The sequence below is a fragment of the Chrysemys picta genome, chromosome 17 (genome assembly GCF_011386835.1).
Source record: "Chrysemys picta bellii isolate R12L10 chromosome 17, ASM1138683v2, whole genome shotgun sequence".
Taxonomy (NCBI): domain Eukaryota; kingdom Metazoa; phylum Chordata; order Testudines; family Emydidae; genus Chrysemys; species Chrysemys picta.
Window position 1 is genome coordinate 12,727,928 of NC_088807.1, and position 25,189 is coordinate 12,753,116.

Here is a 25,189-nt window from a genome sequence, read left to right on the forward strand (position 1 = left end):
ATGATGTTTATCAGAGGTAGGGTGGAGGCAAGAAGTTGCTAAGAGGGTACAGTTTTAAAGGCACTATGCAATGTACATTTTGATAAAATTGCAGGGAAATTAATATTTTGGGGCCACTTCAAATGATGATAAAAATGGAAAAAAAGTAATTGTCATACAGCTGTTTAAAATATTGCTACAAAAGTAAATATGTTGGTGCATTTTGATTATATCACAGGGCTTTTTTATCATGTCTGAGCTGGGGGGGGTTGAAGCAGTGAGCTGCACAGTGCTAACAATGACTTTACCCCTCTACTCCTTTTAGGTTTCATGTTTCATCATTGCTGTTCTTTTAGGGTCATAGAATCATAGAATCATAGAATATCAGAGTTGGAAGGGACCTCAAGAGGTCATCTAGTCCAACCCCCTGCTCAAAGCAGGACCAATTCCCAGCTAAATCATCCCAGCCAGGGCTTTGTCAAGCCGGGCCTTAAAAACCTCCAAGGAAGGAGACTCCACCACCTCCCTAGGTAACGCATTCCAGTGTTTCACCACCCTCCTAGTGAAATAGTTTTTCCTGATATCCAACCTGGACCTCCCCCACTGCAACTTGAGACCATTGCTCCTTGTTCTGTCATCTGCCACCACTGAGAACAGCCGAGCTCCATCCTCTTTGGAACCCCCCTTCAGGTAGTTGAAGGTCCAATATGTGTCTTAGGATATTAATGAACAAAAATGATTGTTGCTTTTAAAGTACTTCTGTAAAATATCACTAAGGATGTAAAGACAAGCATTGTGATTATGGTACAGTGTTTGTCATCCCAGCCAGAGACCAGCCTCTGCATGTATACCCATTCCACCTGACGCCTTTGGAAGTGTTCGTTATTTACTAACTCCCCGGTGAAAAAGTGATTAGAAACACTGGAAAAACAAAAGTGGGAATATAATGCCTCATGCGGTTGAGAAGGGTTTCTGCATGACACATGCTTACCCACATGTTAAACCTTGATATCTAATAAAGCATACATACAAGGCTGTTTTGCTAAATAAAGATTTCAAACATTTGTTAAAATGCCCCTCCAAGTTTTTTTATCCTCATGCCCTGTGTTTTCATGTTACCTTCTAAAGTCTGCGTTCCTCTGTATGTGTGTACAGATCCATTTCATGTTTTTTCATTTCTTTTTGGTATTTTGCTAAATGTGCCTGTGGCAAGGTGATGACTCACCACGCGGCGCCTCCTGGTGGTTGTCCAGGGAATTAGCTCTTTCCAGCCCCGGGATGCCCTCTGCCAGCTGATGTCTCGCCTGCCACTGGCCCCCATGTCCCTCCTGGACCCCGGTGCCCTTTACCCAGGGGTTCTGCTCACCGTAGCAACCCCCAATCTGGGTCTCCCCACTCAGGGGAACCCCCAACCCCTATCCCCACCTCGCCTCAGTGGCTACTGCCAGTTACCATCTAGCCCCACTCACTGGGGCAGACTGCAGTCTGTAAAGGCCACTCATCATTGGCAAGGGGGGTTTGGACCTGCTGCCTCTGCCTATCTCTGGGCTGCCCCTCTGCAGCCCCAGTACCCTTTGTGGGCCCTTAACTCAGCCTGCAGCCTGGGGCTTTGCTAGGCTGGAGCTCCCTAGCTCCCTCAGCCCTTCCCCAGCACTGCTCCACCCTAGGTACCCTCCTCAGCTTCCCAGACAGCCAGGTCCTTCTCTCTCTACAGCCAGAGAGAGACTGTGTCAGCTTCTAGCCCACTGCCATCTTATAAGGGCCAGCTGGGCCCTGATTAAGCTACCACAGCTGTGGCTGCTTTCCTAATCAGCCTAGCTTTCCTCGCTGCAGCCCTCTCCAGGGCTGCTTTATCCCATTCAGGCAGGAGCAGAGTGACCACCCTGCTACACAGCCGAATAGGTTAATAATGTGAAACATTTACTGCTAAATTGTTTAAGAAACATTGAATCTTAAGAACATTTAGTTTGTAGCTACTGCTTCTCAGATACTAAAATACAGGTTTTTCTAATACGCCATTGCTGTTTTTATTTTCTTTAGTAAATTCAGGTTTAATCTCTTTAATTCATCTACATGCCATACCCTAAATTCGGAAGGAGTTACAGGTTTACCGTAACAAAAAGGGTATCATTTATGGAAAGACTGAAAGCAAAATTGTGCAAAGGATGCTGCAGCTTCATGGTTAGGGCACTCTCTGATGATGTGGGAGATTGAGGATCCAGTCTGTCTGTGAAAATGCCTGTTTCCACAGTGGAACATCTTCAACAGGAGAAACTGAGGAAGCCCCATGCCCGAATGTCCATGACCTAGTGGCTTGGGCACTCACCTAAGATATGGCAGATCCTTGTTCAAATCTTTTCTTCAGGTAGAGTGAGGACTTGAACTAGGGGTCTCCTGCATCCCAGGTGAGTACCCTCACTGGTGGGCTAGAAGTTATGAGGGAGTGTGATGGTCTATAATGCTATGGTCACCACTTTTATAAGGCTATGATACATTTTCTACAAAGTATGCCTTGTGAGGTATCATTTGAAAACTCATAATCTGCTGAATATTATTGTCCTGGTAAAATGTGTGTATCAATATTGTATGAGAAGTTATTAGATTAAGACAAGATTAAGACAAGCAAGCACAAACCAGTTTTTCAGAGACAAAGACACACTAGAACCCCACTCAAGTGTTAAAGGGCCATCACCTACTTACGCGGCCATTCTCCAGCAACTGGAAAGGGTAAACAAGAAATTTACATCGCATCACAGGAACATTTCAAACCTCATGTCCACAAGAGACAGATTGTTGCCTGCACCCCAGCTGTGAGTAATCCTTGAAGAAGGGAGAGGGATATAAATATGAGAGACAGTGACCTCCAACTCACCTCTCCTCCCATCTCTCTGCTCATGATATCAACAACTCTCAAAGAACTGAGCTAAGCGGGGAGTGGTCCCAGGCTGGAAGGAGACCCAGCCTGTGAAATTTACAACAGCGTATGGTGAGACAAAAATCTTTGTTTTTAGGCTTGTTAAATTAGGTATTAGCTTGCGTATTACTCTTGTATTTTCTTTTGTAACCAAACCTAACTTCTATGCATGAATACTCATAATCACTGAAAATGTATCTTTCTGTTGTTAATAAACTTATCTTATTGTTTTATCTTAATCAGAGTGTGTTTGGATTACAGTGTGTGGGAAACTCCATTTCGGATAACAAGCTTGGTGCATTATCATTTTCCTTTGATGAAATGATGGACTTTCTATGAGCTTGCATTGTTCAGTAGTGTGCTGGACAGTACAAGACACACATTTCTCAGGAAAAGTCTGGGACTAAGAACATGCGGGTGTCGTGCTGTATGTAACTCATGAGTGACTGATCAGAGTGCTCATGTATTTAGCTGGGAGTGGATTTACATGCTGAAGGTGCAGAGAGGGGAAGATGGGAGTGGGCAAGGTTTACCAGGGCTAGGTCCCTCCAGAGGGTGCCTGGGGCTATGAATTGTAGCAGAGGCCCTGGGGTGGGGGGAGCCTTGCCAGGAGTTTCATTTCATACCTCTTCCACCCTGGGCTCCACATGAGCAAGGGCCTCCTCACACCCTTCCTGTACTCACGAGCCTGGCCCAGCATGTGTCTCATGCAGGAAACCAGCAGCTGCAGCCCCTGGCCAGGCTGGGAACAAAACCAACAGACTGGCCCACAGCAAGTCACTCCTTCCCTTCCCCACTGAGCTCTCCTTGTTGGGGCCACACAGCTCACAGCGAGGTCTCTGGATATGGCTCCGAGGGACTGGGGGACCGGGAACACAGCGCTGCTCGTCCTTCTGGGCTGGCTTGGGGTGAGTGCCCTTTTCTCCTGCCGTTCAGCTGCACAGAGATTTCAAAAACTGGTTAAAGAATCTGCTCCTCTGGCACCTTTGGAGACTAGATGTAACATTTCTCTGGGAGTCAGGACTCGTGGGTTCTATCACCAGCTCTGGGAGGGAAGTGTCATCTAGTAGTTAGAGCAGGGAGCAGTGATTCAGGCCTCTGAGGTTTTAATCCCCAATTCTGGGATGGAGCAGGAGAGGACCGGGGATACAGGAGAGAGCCCACTGGCTCAGAGTGGGTGTGTCTGCACTGCAGTTGGGAGATCTGGTTGCAGCACATGCAGACATAATCTATCTAACTAGATCATAGCAGCGCCCATAACGATAGCAGTGATGCTATGGCAGAATGGGCTGTTCTGCTCCCCTCTCCCCTCAACACCAGGCCTCGGACAGGAAGGACTGAGGGGGTAAAATCCCCAGGAACCTCCTGCTCCCCCCCCCCCACTCCAAGTCTGCCAGGGGAGAAAAGCCTCCTCACGCAGCTGCAGAAGGATCTGATGTGGAGCTGGGTGGCAAAAGGGGTGTGTGTAGAATTGTTGGGTGGCTGGGTGGGTAGAACTCCTGTGGGGCTGGGCTAGACGTGGGGGGGGGCACATAATTCATGGATGTCGGCATGCAGGGGCGCAGAATTGTATTTCCCATGAAAAATGAGCAATACCAATTGTCACCCACACACATACACTCCATGGGCAGTTCAAAAATCAGAGGACAGCTCCCAACACGTAATTTTTTCTCTTTAAAAAAAAATCATGATTTTGAAGCCAATCTCATGATTTTTTGTGTGTGCGACTTATGATTTGTGAAGGCTTGGGGATGACAATTCTGTAGTCAGACTCATCCGCTGTCTTTAATATGCCTCTTGGTGTCTAGAAACCTCCCCAGTGAGAGTGTCTCCCCTCAAAGGCCCTAGGAGTGGTACTGGACATTTCAGGTGATGGCGTGGAGCAGGTACCTCGGCTCCCAGATTTAAGTAAGCTCTTCTCTTAAAGACAACGAAGCAGCAGGAGCTGCATCATCACTTCACAGGATCACGAGCAAAAAGAAGCAGGGAAAAGTTTTTAAAACCTCTAAGTGACTTTGGCTCCTCATTTCCATTTTTAAAAAGGACTTACTTAGTCCCAGATCCTCAAAGGTATTGAAGCTCCGAATTATCACTTATTTCAGCACTAGGGGGCACTGTCCTGCAAGGGGTAGGAAGGGGGTGTGTGTCAGATTTAAATGGGAATTCGGCGCCTAGGACCCATAGGCTTTGGGCTGTAGGAGCCTAAATCCCATGGGATTTTGAAAATTACACCCACAATCTGATTAAATAAATAGACTTTTTTCTACCTGGTGATGGTAGAGTTCTGTAATCCCAAATCTCCTGGGCAAGGATGTGTTCAAAGTTAGGAATTTCCTGAGACAAAGGATGTCCCAGTGGGTAGGTCTCTAGAGGATAAGGAAGGATGAGGTTGGGTTGCAATGCAGCATGGATAGGGAGGAGATCAAAACTAATCTAGGTATGGCCCAAAAATGAAATGAATACTTTGCCTCGGTTTTCAATAAGGATGATAATATGATACAAGGGCATGAAGGCAGGAACGCTGATGGAGATGAGGATATACACATGGAAATTACCACATCTAAGGTGGAAGAAAAATTTAAAAGTGCTTAACGCATCCAAATTGGGAAGGCCAGCTAATATCCATCCCAGAATACTGAAAGAACTGGTACATGAGATTGCTAGTCCACTAGCAATGATTTTTAATAAATCTATGTATTCGGGGACAGTACCTTATGACTGGAGAATAGCTACTGTCATAACTATATTTAAGAAAGCGGGGGGAAAAGTGATCCAGGCAATTACAGACCCATTAATCTGACCTCTATAGTAGGAAAGGTTTTAGAAGAAATTGTGAAGGAAAGAATATTTAAATTCATTTAGGTAAATGGAAAAGGGGCTGTAATGCAATCGTTTACCAAAGGTAGATTGTGCCAGACTAACCCAATTTCCTTCTTTGAGACAATATCTGATTTTTTAGATAAGGGAAGTGCAGTACATCTAATAGACTTGGACTTTCAGTAAAGCTTTTGTCAAAGTACCACATGGGAAATTATTAGTTAAATTAGGGAAGATGGGGATTGGTTGGTACAAGCATTGTAAGGCGGGTGAGGAACTGGATAAAGGGAAGAAGGCAACAGGTTGTGCCAAAAGGTGAACTATCAGACCGAGGGAGGTTACTAGTGGAGTTCCTCAAGGATTGGTCTTGGTATCAGTCTTATTCAATATTCTTATTAATGACTTGGCACAAAAAGTGGGAGTGCACTAACGAAATTTGCTGATGGCACAAAGTTGGGAGATGTGATCAGTACAGAGGAGGATCAGAGTATTCTACAGAAAGATTTGGCTGACCTTGAAGACAGGAATAACAGAAATGGGATGAAATTCAATAGTACAAAGTTGAACGTCATGCACTAAGCGTCTAATAATAAGAATTTCTACTACAAACCGGGGACTCATCGATTGGAAGCAATGGAGGAGGAGAAAGACCTGGGAGTGCGGCTCGATCACGGGATGACTCTGAGCCATGAATGTGATGAGGCTGCAAAAAAGACAAATGCAATCCTAGGGTGTATCAGGCGAGGCACTTCCAGTAATGAGAGAAAAGTATTAATGCCATTGTACGAGGCATTCGTAAGGCCTCATCTGGAATACGGAGTGTGATTCTGGTCACCCATGTTCAAGGAAGCTTCATTCAAACTGGAACAGGTGCAGACAAAAGCTACTAGGATGATCAGGGTTTGGAAGGGCGATCTTATGAAAAGACACTGGAAGACACTGGTAAGGAATGGTGTCCCTAGCCTCTGTTTGTCAGAGGGTGGAGATGGATGGCAGGAGAGAGATCACTTGATCATTGCCTGTTAGGTTCACTCCTTCTGGGTCACCTGGCATTGACCACTGTCGGTAGACAGGATACTGAGGCCTTGGCTACACTGGCGCTGTACAGTGCTGCAACTTGCTGCGCTCAGGGGTGTGAAAACACACACCCCCCCCCGAGCACAGCGAGTACAGCGCTGTAAAGCGCCAGTGTAATCAGCACCTGCAGCGCTGCACGCTCCCTCGCAGCGCTGCAAGCTATTCCCCTCGGAGAGGTGGAGTACATACAGCGCTGCAAGAGCTCTCTCGCAGCGCTGGCGGCGCGACTACATTCGCGCTTCACAGCGCTGCCGTGGCAAGCACTGCCGTGGCAGCGCTGTGAATTCCCAAGTGTAGCCAAGGCCTGAGATGGATGGACCTTTGGTCTGACCCAGTATAGCCAATCTTATGTTCTTATGAGCTTGGCCTTTTCGTTTAGCAAACAGAAGGCTGAGAGGGGATCTGATTGTTCTCTGTAAAAACACTGGAGGGGTAAATACCAGGGAGGGTGAAGAGCTATTGAAGATAAAGGACAATGTTGGTGCAAGAGCAAATGGATATTAATTGGCCATGAACAAATTCAGGCTGGAAATTAGAAGGTTTTTATCCATCAGAGGAGGCAGGTTCTGGAACAGCCTCCCAATAGGAGTTGTGGGGGCCAACAACTTAGTTATTGTTTTAAGAGTGAGCTGGGCTAATTTTTTAGTAGGATTGTATGACAGGATTGATTGTGGTGGTGAGGAGCAGAGCTCGGCAGCCCTGGGGGCCGATTCTGTTGCAATGTTCCCAAAATCTCCTGTTTCAGGGCTTCAGCTGGTCAGGAAGGGAATTTTTTCCCCAATGTAGTTTTGGTTGGTTGGGTGGTTTGTTTGGGCGTATTTTGGAGGTGGCGGGGTTGTGGGGGTTTTTTGGTCTCCTTCCTCTGAAGCATCAGGACTGGGCATGGCTGGAGATGGGACACAGGACAGGGTGGGACAGGGTTCTGAGGTGGCACCAAGCTTCTCTCTCAGTGCTTGGCTGGCTGGTTCGTTCACATGCTCAGGGTCTAACTGATCACCACGTGTGGAGTCAGGAAAGAATTTCCCCAGGTCAGACTGGCAGTGACCTTATGGGGGGGGGTTCACCTTCCTCGGCAGTGTGGGGTGTGGGTCATGTGCCAGGATCATCTGGGTGTATCTCATTTAATCAATTCCCTGCCATGGCAGGGACTTCGAGCCTTGGTGCACCTCAGTCCCTCCTAGTCTCTGTCTGGGGCACACAATAGTCTAGTCTCCTGAGGGCCATGATACAATTTCCATTGTAGGGTTTAGTGTGCAGGTGCCAGGTGATGCTGGTGGCCTGTGATACACAGGAGATCAGATTTTATCTGGTGGCCCCTTCTGGCCTTAAACTCTATGACTCTGGGCTGTGGTTCAAGTCCCTGTTCTGGCACAGATTTCCTGTATGACCTTGGGCAAACCACTTAGTCACTCTGGACCTCCGTTACCCATCCAGCCCATGGGGTTAAGAGCCCTGCCCAGCCTCACCGGGGTGTGAATTCAAACAGGCCCAGGTGCAGAGAAGGGCTGATAGGATGACCAGGAGAATGGAGAGCTGGTCTTACTAGAGAAGACTGGAGAGCTTGGCTTGTTTAGCCTAGCAAACGCAGGCTGACAGGGGATCTGATGGTTCTCTACACATACCTCAGGGGTCGGGGTAAAGAAGAGCTATTTAAGCTAATGGATAATGCTGGCACCAGAACAAATGGGGATAAACTGGCCAGGAATAAATTGAGGCTGGACATTAGAAGGCGGGTTCTAACCATCAGAGGAAGGAGGTTCTGGAGCAGCCTCCCAGTAGGAGGAGTGGGGACAAACACCCGAACTAGTTTGAAGATGGATCTTGACGTGTTTACGAATGGGATGATATGATGGGGGACGCCTGTAATAGCAGGGGATTCGACTAGATGACCAAGGAGCTCCTTTCCAGTCCTGACCTGGGGTCCCACTGTGTTTTAGCATCAGTCAGTTCCTGAGGCGTAAACCTGCACTGGGTAACTAAAGTGCTGTTTGCAAACAGAATGAAAACAGTGCTGGTTGGAGTGTCTACACTTATCTTGGTTCTGCTTCATCCCTGTTCTGACAGCGGGAAGCTAACCCCAGAATTGCCAAATCCAAAATAAGAGTGTCTCCACGGGATTTTGCACAGGGTTAACTAAATTCAGTCGAAACGGTGCAACGCACATGTAGCAAAAGCCACACCCCCATTTGCCCATCAAGGATGGCATTATGGGTAGGGCTTCTGCCACTTGCGTATGTCCTTCGAAAGGGAGGTATGTTCTCAAGAAGGAAATCTTCATATTTCTTGTGCAGCCCTTGGTGTAAATAGTCTGGGCTGTGGGAATTTGTTACCTTTATACAGTTAGGGTTTTCTGCTGTTGAAACTCACGTCCCCTGGCTCAGGGAAAAAGGTCTGGTTGCCTCCAGGCTCCCAGGAGATGGGGAATAGCCCGCTGTAAAGATACGTGGGCATGGAGGATGCTAGAAAGGACGTTCGTGGCTCAGCCCTAATCTTCCCCTCTCTGAGTCTTTATTCCCACATTGCACTTGTAGGTTTGAGCGTTTCAGAGCACGCTCAGCTCCGGCTGGTGAATGGCTCGAGTCGTTGTGCTGGGAGAGTCGAGGTGCTTCACAACCAGCAGTGGGGAACCGTGTGTGATGACGGCTGGGACTTACTGGATGCTGGAGTCGTGTGCAGGCAGCTGGGCTGTGGGATGGCGTTTATCAGCCCCAGGGCTGGCTGAGTTTGGAGGAGGGTCTGACCCCATCTGGCTGGCTGAGGTTAACAGCACAGGGACAGAAGCTGCCCTCTCCGAATGCAGAGCTAGTCCTTGGGGAGGCAAGAACTGTACCCACAGAGAAGATGCCGGTGTTGACTGCTCAGGTAATATTAACCCGTCTTATTGTGCAGGAGGTGGAGGCATTCTCCCCCCATAGTCAGTTCTCGCCCCAATGCCCCAGAGCAGCGCTGGGGCCGTTGTGCTGCTGGGAGTGGGGTGAGTGACTGTAACATGTCCAACAAAGCTGCCACACTGAGGTGTGCTATGGGGCCTCAGTTTCCCTTCTGGGTGTGACATGGGGATACTCATACATCTCCCAACTGGTGTTTCAAATGAAGTCTCCCCTTCTGGGCTTCCCACATCCTCTCTTGTCCCTTACCCCAGCATCACAGTCCCCTCTGGGACTCTGCTCTCAGGCTACACAGCCCCACCCCAGCCCTGCTCCCTATGCTGAGCTCCCACATGGTCACATGGTCCTTCCCAGCCATGTGCTGGCCTGGGACACCCCCCACTCCTCCCAGGGAAGTCATGTTCAGGCCCCTCAAGCGGCACTCCCAATGCTTCCCCCACTCTGGGGTGTCCCACCTTTGGTCCAGCGGGCCCTGTGTTCTCTGTACGCAGTGCCTCCGCCTAGTGGCCAGGTACATGAAGGGCCAGACAGCCCCTGTGATCTCTAGGGCATTGTATGGAGCCAAGGGCCAGCCCACGACAAGGGGAAACCACGCTTCATCGCCGGGTAGGTTTGGAGCAGGGGAGTTGACAGGGAGGTGGGGTAACAGAGTCACCCCACCATGCCACAGAAATAACCACTGCCTGCCCACAACCATGCAGGCACAACACACGCTCCCCCACAGCCCTCCACCCACCTCGACTGGTCAGAAGCTCTGGGGGACAATGGCAGGAGGGGCCCTTTGCTGGGAGGTCAACAGCTCTCCCCACTGGATGCAGTGGGTCCCTGCCTGCTCCTAGCTCCTGTTGCAGAGGGGCTGTCCCATGCAGGCAGGTCTTCCACCGATGGCAGTAGGGGTGCTCCCAGAATGGGTGGGCTCTCTGGGCCCTGCAGCTGGTGATGTGGCTTGTTCGTTGGGCTCCTGGTCCCATTCCCATGGGCACGGGCATCTCAAGCACAGCCAAGCTAGGCAGCCTCAATTCCACCCTGTGCTGCTGACTGTTGGGGGGCTGGGAGGGGCTTTTCACAAGCCCTCAATCTGGCTCCATACAATCCCCAGAATTCCCAGCTCTGTAACATGCCCATTGGGCCATACATGCACCTGAGAGACCAGCACTGTCCAAACCCCCCAGTCACTGCAGGGCAGAGTTAAGGTTGATTGGTGCTTACCTGTGACCTCCCAGATCATAACATGCTGAGGGTTCTTTGCAGTGTCACCTTAACACTGAATTTCCTAGGTTTAGTGCACTTGTTTGGGGGGATAATTACAGCATCCCCCTGGGGTGGATTTTACTGATTAGTCTTTTTTCTCCTGAGGCGTTTGTAGGTTTGACCATTTCGGAACACACTCAGCTCCGCCTGGTGAATGGCCCAAGTCGCTGCACTGGCTGAGTCGAGGTGCTTCATGACCAGCAATGGGGAGCCGTGTGTGATCACAGCTGGGATATGAATGATGCCAAAGTCGTGTGCAGGCAGCTGGCGTGTGGGGAAGTGTTATCAGTCCCAGAAAAAGCTTGGTTTGGAGAAGGGTCTCACCCCATCTGGCTGGATGAGATTAACTGCACAGGAACAGAAGTTTCCCTCACCGAGTGCGGGGCTAGACTTTGGGGAGACCATAACTGTACTCATGAAGAAGATGCCAGTGTTGTGTGCTCAGGTAACCCTCACGTATGTAATTTCCTGCATGGTGATAGGGGACCTGTACTGCAGTGATGGTGGTTCAGCAGGGGGCACTCTCCCCTCACAGTCAGCACTGGCCTCAGTGATCCAGCCTGGCATTAGTGGGCCTGGTTTGCAAAGAATGGGGTGGGTGAGTTCACTAAGGGGCACTCTCCCTTCACAGTCAGTGCTGGACCTAGGGGGCGCTGTGCTGCAGGGAGCAGGACTGCAGCTCAAAGTCTTTCATTACAACTTTGACATAAAATAAAAGATAATAGTCTTAATCAATACTAAGTAGCAGCTGCCCCTAATGATTTTAAAAATAAACAATAGACCAGCAATAGAACATATAATAATATAACAATAACAGAATATTATTATGTCATATCCTGACTTGTCAGTGGTAGTAGTGCATATTAGTCACCTGTACTACTGACAAGTCAAAAAATAACATACAAATAATATGCGCATGAATATAACCTCATCAAACAGAATTTGAAACAAAAGTTTGAAATTCCAAAACAAAATAAGAAAATGGGAAGTTTCATGTTATCATCTTTATCAAGAGTCATTTTAAAATATTATTTTCTAAATTAATAAAGAGACTACCAACAGCCAATTGCTGTTGTCCTCATTAGCATATGTAAGAACATAAGAACAGCCATACTGGATCAGACCAAAGGTCCATTTAACCCAGTATCCTGTCTTTCAACAGTGGCCAATGCCAACTGCTTCAGAGGGAATGAACAGAACAGGTAATCACCAAATAATCCATGCCCTGTCACCCATTCCCAGCTTCTGGCAAACAGAGGCTGGGGACACCATGCCTGCCCATCTTGGCTAATATACAGCAGCATGGGAAGTGATACAGAACCCAAGATTTTGCAAACAGGTGCCAACAAAGGCTAAAAATGGGAAACACGCCATTAACAATAATGAAAAGTGGCAATTTTTGAAGAGTTGCTCCGCTATGGGTCTGACCCCGAGCTGCTGCAAACCGACATCGACATTTCAACTACCTGGCACATTGTCATTTCTAAGTTTCATTCATTGCCACTTTTTCATCCTTCCTTTAAAAAAATCATCGTCCAACACTCCCGTAAAGGTAGCAGCCATCTTTTCCTTTTAGCTCTGGCCTCGGTACAGCTCCATGGTAATGCCTGTGGTGCATTGGTGGGTTTGACCATTTCAGAGCACTCCCAGCTCCGACTGGTGAACAGCCCGAGTCGCTGCACAGGAAGAGTCGAAGTGCTTCATAACCAGCAGTGGGGAACCGTGTGTGATCACAGCTGGGACCTACGTGATGCCGGAGTTGTGTGCAGGCAGCTGGGCTGTGGGACGGCATTATCAGCCCCAGGAAGAGGGCAGTTTGGACAAGGCTCTGACCCCATCTGGCTGAATGATGTCCACTGCACAGGGACAGAGGTGGCCATCACCGAATGCAGGGCCAAGCCATGGGGAATCCATAACTGCACCCATGAAGAAGCTGCCGGTGTTGTGTGCTCAGGTAATATTAGCCCAGGTCATCCCTAGGGGGCGCTGTGCTGCAGGAATCAGTGCCAATAGCTCACCAGCGAGCACTCTCCTCTCTGAGCCCGCCCGAACCCTAATGCTCTGCTGTTGCAGACGGAGTTACTGTGGGGATGGAGATACTGCTTGGGCTTCATTGGTGAGCAGGCCCAGCCTGCGCTCATGGGGGCTCACCATCCTCTGTCACTTTTACTGGACTCTGGGTGCTAACCCCATTTCTTTAGCTCATTGGCAAGTTGAGAAATTAATAGGTTTTAAAGTCTAAAGGACCATTACAGCCATCCCATAGAATCCTTCCCAGTCTCTCCTGCAGGGAGCCCACACTTCTGGATGAGCTATAGCTTACGTTTCAGAACAACACCCAGGCTCAATGGAAAGACTCCAGGTGATGGAGAATCCCCACCAGTTGTTTCAGGGGTTAATTCCACTCACTGGTAAAAAAGCCCAGTTTATTCCTGCCATTCAGCTTCCAACTCTTGGATCTCATTCCGCCTTCCTATGCCAGATTTAACAACCTTCTGCTCTCAGAAATCTCTACCCCGTGTGGTACTTGGAGACTGTGATCAAGTCACCCTTTAACCTTCTCTTGAGCAAACTAAACACACTGAGCTTCATAAGTCTTTTCACTAGAAGGCAGGTTTTCCGCACCTCGATTCATCCTCGGAGCTCTTTTCTGAACCCTTTCAACTTATCTTTGGAAGTGTGGACATAAGAACTGGACACAGTATGTAGTACCAGTCTCACTAACGCCATGTGGAGAGCTAATACCACTTCCCTCCTCCTACATGATATTCCTCTGCTTATACATCCCAGGATGGCATTTGCCCTCTTAGCTGCAACATAACACTGGGAACTCATGCTCAGCTGGTTCCCACCCTAGATCTTTTTCAGAGTCACTACGTTCCAGCTGACAGCCCCCTCCCCCCATCCTGCAAGTGTGCCCTGCATTCTTTGTTCCTAGATCTAGCCGGCTGTGTTAACATGCATGTTGTTCAAATGATCCTCTCCGTACCAAGCAATCCAGATCCATCTGTATAACTGACCTGTTCCCATCATTATCTACCATTCCACCAATAGTTGTGTCATCTGCAATCTTCACCAGCAGTCATTTTACATTTCCTCCAGATCAGATTATTGATAAAAAATATTGAATATCATTGGGCCCAGAACAGGTCCCTGCAGGACCCCACTTCAGTCACCCCATTGGATGATGATTCCCTGTTAGATTGCAAAAAATAATTGTATCAGTTAGACCAGTTTTAATTTACTATGGGATGCATTGATTTTGTAGAGTGCTAGTGTTTTAAGCTAGAATGTTTTGTGGAACTAAGTCAAACCCCAAACACATTTCTACATTCCAGTTCCCAGTTCCTCCCCCCCATTCCGGTGCCTTTATGTTGGGTAAAAGAGCTGGAGCAACATAAAGGGGCCCTAAAAACCCAAGTGCTGGCCCAGCACGGGGCGTGAAGAAGACAGCCAGATGGCTGTCCTCCAAGGACCCCCTCACAAGGCCTGGGGTAGGGGCATGCCGGGGCTGTCAAAGGTGGGACTGCTGCAACACACAGCGCTACTGACATTCTGTCAAAGCTGCAGCCCACAGGGCAGCCCCCTGGAGGCTGCCATAACCCACATAAGGCCTACAACTGTCCAAGTTATTCCAGGGGTCTCTTCAGCCCCCAAAGTAGCCCAGAATGGGGCAGGCACAAAGGTGGCTTAAAGCCACCATAACCCCCACCCTGAGCTGTGCGTTCTATGCTGTGCGTCTCAAAGACACAGCTCAGAATGTGGCACTGAGTATAGAATGTTAACACATCTACCCTTATCCAACAGTGTTGTGATTGCATCAGAAAACAATGGCTAGCTGTCAAGATCTATTTTCCGTAAAGCCATGTTGATTGACATGAATTATGCTGCCATCCTTTAATTCTTTACTGATTGCCTCCTTTCCATTATTTTGCCTAGGATTGATGTTATTCTACTTATAATTTCCCAGGACATCTCTTTTACCTTTTTTAAATATTGGCACATTAATCTTTTCCAAGTTCTCTGGGACTTGCCCAGAATTTGTTAAATATCAAAATCAATGGCTCAGAGAGTCCCTCAGCCAATTATTTTAATACTCTTAGGTGTAAGTTATCTGGTTCTCCAGATTTGAAAGCGTTGCGCTTCAATAGTTGCTGATTAACATATTACCTGGTCATTGAATAGAAAGTATTTCATTATTACTCTACATCATCCTTCCAAATACAGAACATTCTATCTTTTCTGCATCATGACTGACCATTTGACCATCACTATTAAGGAATTGGCCAATATCTTTACTATTTCATTTGTTCCCGATATATTTAAAGAAATTGTTTTTATTGTTCTTAACCCTAATAGCCATAGAGTTTTCATTAATACCTTTAGCTTCCCTTATCAATTATCTGTGTTTCATAATTGATGATTAATAGTCTTTACTTCCCCCTTTTTCCTTTCATTGTCTGGGTGTGGGTGGGTGTGGGTGTAAAATATTGTATTACTTATTGTTGCCTTTACTTCCCTACTTAACCAGGATGGATCAAAGAGCCCAACCTTTGTGACTGAAGAATTGTGTTTACTTTTTAATTACCTTTTAATTACCCTGCCTCTCTAAAACACTGCTACAATTTTGATCAGACTTAGGATTCTCTTCACTTGCTGTATTGAATGTCTGTGGCATGTTTCTCTGCCCTCTTAATGAGCTCCAGGGGTGGCTGCTTCTCAGTGGAGGGCAACATGGCCCTACAGATGCAGTAGCAGTAGCTGTATGTGAGCCCTTTGTGACTTCGCAGTCAGAGAGGCACTGTCATCACTCAGTCATTTGTAGTAAAATGAATTGAAGAGAGTCTCTATTCACATGTTGTGTTTGTAGGTTTATCTATTTCAGAGCCTGCTCAGCTCCAGCTGGTGAATGGCCCACATCGCTGTGCAGGGAGAGTCGAGGTGTTCCTGAGCCAGCAGTGGGGAACCGTGTGTGATGATGACTGGGACTTTCTTGATGCCAGAGTTGTGTGCAGGCAGCTGGGCTGTGGGACGGCATCATTAGCGCCACGTGAAGCTCACTTTGGACAAGGATCTCACCTCATCTGGCTGGATGAGGATAACTACACAGGGAAAGAAGCTGCCCTCTCTGAATGCAGGGGTAGGCCTTGGGGAGTGCATGACTGTTACCATGTAGAAGATGCCAGTGTTGTGTGCTCAGGTAACCCTCACCCATGTCACATATGGCACTCGGTGGCAGGTACTGTGCTGCAGGGAGCAGAGCAGCATGTGTTACTCAACAGGGGCCATTCTCCCCTCTGAATCAGCCCTGACTCTGATGTCCCAGACTGGCCTGAGTTGGGTCTTTCCTGCTGAGAGCTAAAACTGAGGCCCTACCCATTGTCTCTCTCTTGCACTTTCCCAGCAGTCCGGGAGTTAATGCTGGATTTGAATTCCAGGTGGGGTGAATCCATTTGCCTTCCTTCAGCCTGAAATCCTGGCATGTGCTTTCAGCTGGACACAGGATTCTCCTCACTTCCTGGCCCAACGTTCTTTTTTGCTTCAATCCCCAATGTCTAAGGGAATACTAATGCTGAGAATCGCTGGGCAGGTCCCACAAGGTGTTGAGATGTCAGTGGGACGGGAGGGCTCCCAGGGTTTCTCAGGGGGTGCTCAACAACCTTCAGGGCCCAAATGCAGCCAATTGCACATGCTCTCAATACTAGTTTCCCATCAATCTGTGTCACTGGACAGCATATTCCCACTCTCCCAGCCCCCAGCTGCCTGTTCAAACAGGAATTAGTTCAGGGGCATCCTGTGGCCCGTTTTAGGTAAGAAGTCAGACAAGATGATCACAATGGTCCCTTCTGGTGTTATAACTAAGGCTACGATTTAGTCACGGAGTTCACAGAAGTCACTGCTGGCCACTCCCGCAGCTCCCATATGACGTGGGTGGCAGGGTTCCCTGCAGCTCCTAGCTGCCGAGGGCGGCGTGGAAACCCCTGAGGACTCAGCTACCACGGGTGACGGGGGAACCCCCAAGCTCGCGGGTGGCAGTGGTGGGGGAACACTCGAGCTCCAGGCCGCCAGGGGCCCCTGAGCTGCGGGTGGCAGGGGTACCCTGCAGCCCCCCAGCTGCTGCAGGCAGCTCCCAATCCCTGCACAGTTGCCCTGCTTCAGGCAGTCTGGGGACCCGCAGATCCCCATTATGTCACAATATTTTTATTAAAAGTCACGGACAGGTCACAGTTCTGTGACTTTTTTTTTCCCCTGACCTGCCTGTGACTTTTACTAAAAATATCCATGACCAAAATCTTAGCCTTAGTTATAACCTATGGCATAGACCTACCTCTACCTTTCCTCCCACACCCCAGAGCCTGCTATATCCCTTGGAGTCTGGCTTCTCCGCTCTGCCCTGGTTCTGCTCCTGCTGGGATCTGCCCCAATCATCACTTGCATCCTGAAGAAAGGAGCCCCTGCCTTCCCTGAGCCCCTGAGAACTGTCAATGGCAGCAAGGAGCAGGCTGGAGGGACCAAGCGATGGGAGAGGAGTCGGTTATATACGCCAGTGAGTAACTGTCATTTATGGGTGGTTCTGCTTAGACATTCAGCTGGGTAATTCCAGCAGCAATGTCTCTGGTCAGCCTGAAAACATAAGTCTGAGTCCATGCCCCAGAGTCAAGGACACAAACAAACCCTGGAAATCTTTCATTATTTGTATCCACTTCCTTGAAATTGTCATGATCTGTAACTCAAAGGCAGCTTGAGCCATTCTTTCAGACTTTGCACAATACAATCCTTTCTTTCCCTTAGAGGTGAATCTGCACATTGGCTGGACTCACTGATTTTCCCAGGCAAAGCAATGGGCTGGGGGCATGAGATGTACAGTTACATGGAAGCAGGATGCCTGGATTGCAGCATGGTTCAGCTGTGAGGAGGGGGTTTTGGAATCTAAAACCAGACCTTAAATCTCCCCTGGCCCCGAGCAGAGACAGGATAGCTTAAAATCTGGCCTGTTTGAATCTGGGTCTACTTTTGTGGCTCTGGCCTGTCGCTCTCCAAGAGCCACTGTCAAACTGTCCCACCTCTGGGAATCAGAAATGATGCTTCTGAAGGCCCTGCTGTTGCTGTAGGATTTGTCCAGTATTTTCAGAGCTGAGATTCCTCTGCCACCCAGATGCCTCCCTGTGTCATAGGGCAGAGTGTGCTCCGCAGCTGCTGAGATGTCTGGGGGAATTATCGGAGGAAGCGGTTAGAGGGTGAGCAGAGCTCTGTGCCTCTGCGGAGGATTGCCAGGAGGATTATCGCTGTAATGATTTAGTTCATTCCATGGTGTCCTTGGCTCAGCTCCATTTCTTTCTCAGTCTCTATCCTCACCCCTCCCTTTCACAGTGTTTCATTCACAGATGTCCCAAGTCTTTTGGGCATCCAGAGACCTCAGCGAGAGATGTACTGACTAGGAGGATGCCAGCAACACTGGGCTGTGGGGGAGCCTGGCCTGGAACGGGGAGATGGCAGCTTCACCTCCTAGTGTCCAAACATTCCACCCTCCCTGTCTCTTGCACTAGTGCATGTGAGGGGCACATCCCACATTGCTGCTTCTACCCCCAGCAAGGGGAGGGCAATGCTTGCAGCATATGTCCTGACAGACCTTTAATGGCAGGGCACGTTCTGAACAGGACAACAATTTCATTGTTAATAAGTGTAGGAAACACCTGGAATAGCGTCTTTTATGAGCTGTGTCACCCCCTTGTGGTATGGTTGTGAGCTGGCCTGTGTGCAGCATGGGGAGAGACTCAGGGCATCTCAGCTGTGGGCCTTAAACCCAACCCTGGGAGTGACTATTCCTTTAGCTCAGGGAGTTGGGCTGTGATCCTGGGCCAGGCTGCTCTGACTTCTGGTCGACCTGGCTCCATGAAGGCAGAGCAGTGCTGGGGTCCCATCGGAGGTGCCTGTTGGCATACTTCTTAGCTCTCATATGTGTCTGAGCAATCGGACTGTGGCAAGGGAAGGGAGCATGCCGTGGGGCATCTGGAGCTGTGCTAGAACTGAGGGGTCACCTAGAACGGTTTTTAACCATAACCACCATTAAATGCTGTTGGCTCTCCATGGAGCCCACTAGACATATAAAATGATGGGGTCTAAATTAGCTCTTACCACTCAGGAAAGAGATCTTGGAGTCATTGTGGATAGTTCTCTGAAAATATCCACTCAATGTGCAGCGGCAGTCAAAAAAGCGAACAGAATTTTGGGGATCATTAAGAAAGCGATAGATAATAAAACAGACAATATCATATTGCCTCTACATACATCCATGGTATGCCCACATCTTAAATTCTGCATGCAAATGTGGTCGCCCCATCTCAAAAAAGATATATTGGAATTGGAAAAGGTTCAGAAAAGAGCAACAAAAATGATTAGAGGTATGGAACAATTTCCATGTGAGGCGAGATTAATAAGGGTATGTCTACACTACGAAATTAGTTCGAATTTATAGAAGCCGGTTTTATTGAAATCGGTTGAATACAGCCGATTGTGTGTGTCCCCACATAAAATGCTCTAGGTGCTCTAGTCGGCGGACCGCGTCCACAGTACGAGGCTAGCGTCGACTTCCGGAGCATTGCACTATGGGTAGCTATCCCACAGTTCCCGCAGTCTCCGCCGCCCCTTGGAATTCTGGGTTGAGATCCCAATGCCCGGATGATGCAAAACAGTGTCGCGGGCGGTTCTGGGTACATGTCGTCAGGCCCCTCCCCACCCCGTCACAGCAACGGCAGACAATAGATTCGCGCCTTTTTACCTGGGTTACCTGTGCAGACAACATACCACGGCAAGCATGGAGCCCGCTCAGCTCACCGTCACCATATGTCCTCTGGGTGCCGGCAGACGTGGGACTGCATTGCTACACAGCAGCAGCTGCTAACTGCCTTTTGGCGGTAGACAGTGCAGTAGACTGGTAGCCTTCATCGGCGATCTGGGTGCTGGCAGCCGTGGGGCTGCATTGCACCAGCCCCTTGCCTTTTGGCAGTAGATGGGGTATTACGACTGTTAACCGTCCTGTTACAAGTTGGGTCATCGCACATTAGCAGAGTCTTCCCCGAGCAGCAGATCGTGCAATAGGCCTGAAGACCATTGTCATACACTAACTGCCAAGTGCCCAGTATTTGCTGCCAAGCACCCAGAAAGATGCCAAGGGCTATCAGTCACGCTGCACCGTCGTCTTAAGATGTAAAAAATAGATTTGCTCTGTATTCATTTGCTCCCCCCTCCCTCCGTCAAATCAATGGCCTGCTAAACCCAGGGTTTTCAGTTTAATCTTTGGGGGGACCATTCTGTGTGACAGTTGTTTGTGTTTCTCCCTGATGCACAGCCACCGTTCTTGATTTTAATTCCCTGTACCTGTATGCCATGTCGTCACTCGGCCCGCCCTCCCTCCTTCCCCTAGTCCATCAGATACTACTTTCGCGCCTTTTCTTTGAATTCTGGGTTGAGATCCCAATGCCCGGATGATGCAAAACAGTGTCGCGGGCGATTCTGGGTACATGTCATCAGGCCCCTCCCCCCTCGTCACAGCAACGGCAGACAATAGATTCGCGCCTTTTTACCTGGGTTACCTGTGCAGACAACATACCACGGCAAGCATGGAGCCCACTCAGCTCACCATCACCATATGTCCTCTGGGTGCCGGCAGACGTGGGACTGCATTGCTACACAGCAGCAGCTGCTAACTGCCTTTTGGCAGTAGACGGTGTAGCATGAGTAATAGCCGTGGGGCTGGCAGCCGTAGGGCTGCATTGCACCAGCCCCTTGCCAGGAGATGGTATATTATGACTGGTATCCATCATCGTCGTACTGGAGTGGCTGTCAATCATGGCCACCTGGGCAGACATGCTACTGTTTCGATGATGATGGCTACCAGTTGTAATATACTATTTTCTGCCAATTGCCCAGTATTGTCTGCTAAGCACCCAGAAGAGGCCGAGGGCGATGCTGGGTGCTGGCGGACGTGGGGCTGCATTGCTACACAGCAGCAGCCCCTTGCCTTTTGGCAGACGATGGTATATTATGACTGGTAACCGTCGTCATCGTACTGTAGAGGCTATCACTCATGCTGCACCGTCGGCTGCCAGCTTAAGATGTAAAAAATAGATTTGTTCTGTATTCATTTGCTTCCCCTTCCTCCGTGAAATCAACGGCCTGCTAAGCCCAGGGTTTTCAGTTTAATCTTTGGGGGGACCATTCTGTGTGACAGTTGTTTGTGTTTCTCCCTGATGCACAGCCACCTTTCTTGATTTTAATTCCCTGTTCCTGTACCTGTACGCCATGTCGTCACTCAGCCCTCCCTCCTTCTCCTGGTCCATCAGATACTAGTTTCGCGCCTTTTTTCTGACCAGGCGCCATAGCTAGCACTGGGATCATGGAGCCCGCTCAGATCACCACGGCAATTATGAGCACTATGAACACCACGTGCATTGTCCTGGAGTATATGCAGAGCCAGGACATGCCAAGGCGAAACCCGGACCACCCGAGGAGGCGATTGCAGCGCGGCGAAGAGAGTGATGAGGAAATTGACATGGACATAGACCTCTCACAAGGCACAGGCCCCAGCAATGTGGAAATCATGGTGTCACTGGGGCAGGTTCATGCCGTGGAACGCCGATTCTGGGCCCGGGAAACAAGCACAGACTGGTGGGACCGCATCGTGCTTCAGGTATGGGACGATTCCCAGTGGCTGCGAAACTTTCGCATGCGTAAGGGCACTTTCATGGAACTTTGTGACTTGCTTTCCCCCGCCCTGAAACACCAGGATACCAAGATGAGAGCAGCCCTCACAGTTGAGAAGCGAGTGGCGATAGCCCTGTGGAAGCTTGCAACGCCAGACAGCTACCGGTCAGTCGGGAATCAATTTGGAGTGGGCAAATCTACGGTGGGGGCTGCTGTGATCCAATTTGCCAGGGCAATGAAAGACCTGGTGATATCAAGGGTAGTGACTCTGGGCAACGTGCAGTCAATAGTGGATGGTTTTGCTGAAATGGGATTCCCAAACTGTGGCGGGGCCATAGACGGAACCCATATCCCTATCTTGGCACCGGAGCACCAAGCCACCAACTACGTAAACCGCAAGGGGTACTTTTCAATGCTGCTGCAAGCCCTAGTGGATCACAAGGGACGTTTCACCAGCATCAACGTGGGATGGCCGGGAAAGGTACATGATGCTCGCGTCTTCAGGAACTCTGCTCTGTTTCGAAAGCTGGAGGAAGGGACTTTCTTCCCGGACCAGAAAGTAACCGTTGGGGATGTTGAAATGCCTATCGTGATCCTTGGGGACCCAGCCTACCCCTTAATGCCATGGCTCATGAAGCCGTACACAGGCAGCCTGGACAGGAGTCAGGACCTGTTCAACTACAGGCTGAGCAAGTGCCGAATGGTGGTGGAATGTGCATTTGGACGTTTAAAAGCGCGCTGGCGCAGCTTACTGACTCGCTCAGACCTCAGCGAAAAGAATATCCCCATTGTTATTGCTGCTTGCTGTGCGCTCCACAATATCTGTGAGAGTAAGGGGGAGACCTTTATGGCGGGGTGGGAGGTTGAGGCAACTCGCCTGGCCGCTGATTACGCGCAGCCAGACACCAGGGCGGTTAGAGGAGCACAGCAGGGCACGGTGCGCATCAGAGAAACTTTGAAAACGAGTTTTGTGACTAGCCAGGGTACTGTGTGAAACTTCTGTTTGTTTCTCCTTGATGAACCCTCCAACCCCCCCCCCCCGACCCGGTTCACTCTACTTCCCTGTAAACCAACCACCCCACCTCACCCTCCCCTCCCCAATTCAAGCACCGCTTGCAGAGGCAATACAGTCATTGTTTTTTCACATTCATGCATTCTTTATTAGTTCCTCACAGAAATAGGGGGATAATTGCCAAGGTAGCCTGGGATGGGTGGGGGAGGAGGGATGGAAAAGGACACACTGCATTTTAAAACTTTAAGTCTTATTGAAGGCCAGCCTTCTGATGCTTGGGCGATCATCTGGGGTGGAGTGACTGGGTGGACGGAGGCCCCCCCACCGTGTTCTTGGGCGTCTGGGTGAGGAGGCTATGGAACTTGAGGAGGAGGGCTGTTGGTTACACAGGGGCTGTAGCGGCGGTCTCTGCTCCTGCTGCCTTTCCTGCAGCTCAACCATACGCTCGAGCATATCAGTTTGATGCTCCAGCAGACGGAGCATTGACTCTTGCTGTCTGTCTGCAAGCTGACACCACCTATCGTCTTCAGCCCACCACTTGCTCTTTTCAGCCCGCCATTCAGCCCGCCACCTCTCCTCTCGTTCATATTGTGCTTTTCTCATGTCCGACATTGACTGCCTCCACGCATTCTGCTGTGCTCTATCAGCGTGGGAGGACATCTGCAGCTCCGTGAACATATCGTCCCTTGTCCTACGTTTTCTCTTTCTAATGTTCACTAGCCTCTGCGAAGGAGAAACATTTGCAGCTGGTGGAGGAGAAGGGAGAGGTGGTTAAAAAAGACACATTTTAGAGAACAATGGGTACACTCTTTCATTACAAGGTCACATATTTCGGCTTGCAGGCAGCCATGGTAGGCCACAGTGTTTTGGCTTTTTTAACCTTCTTAACATGCGGGAGAGGTTGCAAACAGCAGCGCATTTCCCATATCAAGGATGAATTGGGTTGTCCATTTAAAATGGGTTTTCAATGTAAAAGGAGGGTCTGCGGTTTCCCGGTTAACATGCGGCACAAACACAAGTAAACCACCCCCCACACACACACACACGATTCTCTGGGATGATCACTTCACCCCTCCCCTCCACCGCGTGGTTAACAGCGGGGAACATTTCTGTTCAGAAGAGCAGGAACGGGCGCCTCTGAATGTCCCCTTAATAAAATCACCCCATTTCAACCAGGTGACCGTGAATGATATCACTCTCCTGAGGATAACAAAGAGAGATAAGGAATGGATATTGTCTGCATGCCAGCAAACACTGGGACCATACGCTGCCATGCTTTGTTATGCAATGATTCCAGACTACGTGCTACTGGCCTGGCGTGGTAAAGTGTCCTACCATGGCGGACGGGATAAGGCAGCCCTCCCCAGAAACCTTTTCCAAACGCTTTGGGAGTACATAAAGAAGAGCTTTCTGGAGATGTCCCTGGAGGATTTCCGCTCCATCCCCATACACGTTAACAGACTTTTCCAGTAGATGTACTGGCCGCGATTGCCAGGGCAAATTAATCATTAAACACGCTTGCTTTTAAACCATGTATAATGTTTACAAATATTTACAAAGGTACACTCACCAGAGGTCTCCTGTGTGCCCTGAGGGTCTTGGGTGAGTTCGGGGGTTACTGGTTCCAGGTCCAGGGTCACAAACATATCCTGGCTGTTGGGGAAACCGATTTCTCCGCTTCCTTGCTGCTGTGAGCTACCTACAGTACCTCCATCCTCATCTTCCTCGTTCCCCGAACTGTCTTCCCTGTGTGTTTCTCCAGTGAGAGAGTCATAGCACACGGTTGGGGTAGTGGTGGCTGCACCCCCTAGGATCACATGCAGCTCCGCGTAGTAGCGGCAAGTTTGCGGCTCTGCCCCAGACCTTCCATTTGCTTCTCTGGCTTTGTGGTAAGCTTGCCGTAGCTCCTTAATTTTCACGCGGCACTGCTGTGTGTCCCTGTTATGGCCTCGGTCCTTCATGGCCTTGGAGATCTTTTCTAATACTTTGCCATTTCTTTTACTGCTACGGAGTTCAGCTATCACTGCTTCATCTCCCCATATGGCGAGCAGATCCCGTACCTCCCTTTCGGTCCATGCTGGAGCTCTTTTGCGATCCTGGGACTCCATCACGGTTACCTGTGCTGATGAGCTCTGCGTGGTCACCTGCGCTCTCCACGCTGAGCAAACAGGAAATGAAATTCAAACATTCGCGGGTCTTTTCCTGTCTACCTGGTCAGTGCATCTGAGTTGAGAGTGCTGTCCAGAGCGGTCACAATGAAGCACTGTGGGATAGCTCCCGGAGGCCAATAACGTCGAATTCCGTCCACACTACCCCAATTCCGACCCGCAAAGGCCGGTTTTATCGCTAATCCCCTCGTCGGAGGTGGTGTAAAGAAACCGGTTTAAAGGACCCTTTAAGTCGAAAGAAAGGGCTTCGTCGTGTGGACGTGTCCAGGCTTAATTCGATTTAACGCTGCTAAAGTCGACCTAAACCCGTAGTGTAGACCAGGCCTCAGACTGGACTTTTCAGCTTGGAAAAGAGACAACTAAGGGGGGATATGGTAGA

At 49.3% G+C, this 25,189-nt stretch overlaps 1 protein-coding gene and 1 pseudogene across 1 annotated transcript; one reads left to right on the top strand and one right to left on the bottom strand.

Moving 5' to 3' along the window:
- Positions 1-24,215, top strand: LOC101933780 (deleted in malignant brain tumors 1 protein-like; annotated as a pseudogene).
- On the bottom strand, positions 22,787-24,750 carry LOC135976295 (uncharacterized). Its single transcript, XM_065571330.1, has 2 exons — positions 24,213-24,750; positions 22,787-23,388 (listed from the first exon to the last, which is right to left on the bottom strand). The coding sequence occupies exons 1-2, from the start codon at positions 24,748-24,750 to the stop codon at positions 22,886-22,888; spliced, it is 1,041 nt and encodes a 346-aa protein (XP_065427402.1). The 3' UTR covers positions 22,787-22,885.
- Between the last annotated feature and the right edge of the window lie 439 nt (positions 24,751-25,189).

What these genes read in the sequence shown, in the direction of transcription:
- LOC135976295 (XM_065571330.1), bottom strand. Translation starts at nt 24,750, where the DNA reads ATGGAGTCCCAGGATCGCAAAAGAGCTCCAGCATGGACCGAAAGGGAG. An exon ending in GGGCACACAGGAGACCTCTG is followed by an intron (nt 23,389 to 24,212) that starts GTGAGTGTACCT and finishes CTCCTCCACCAG; the next exon opens with CTGCAAATGTTTCTCCTTCG.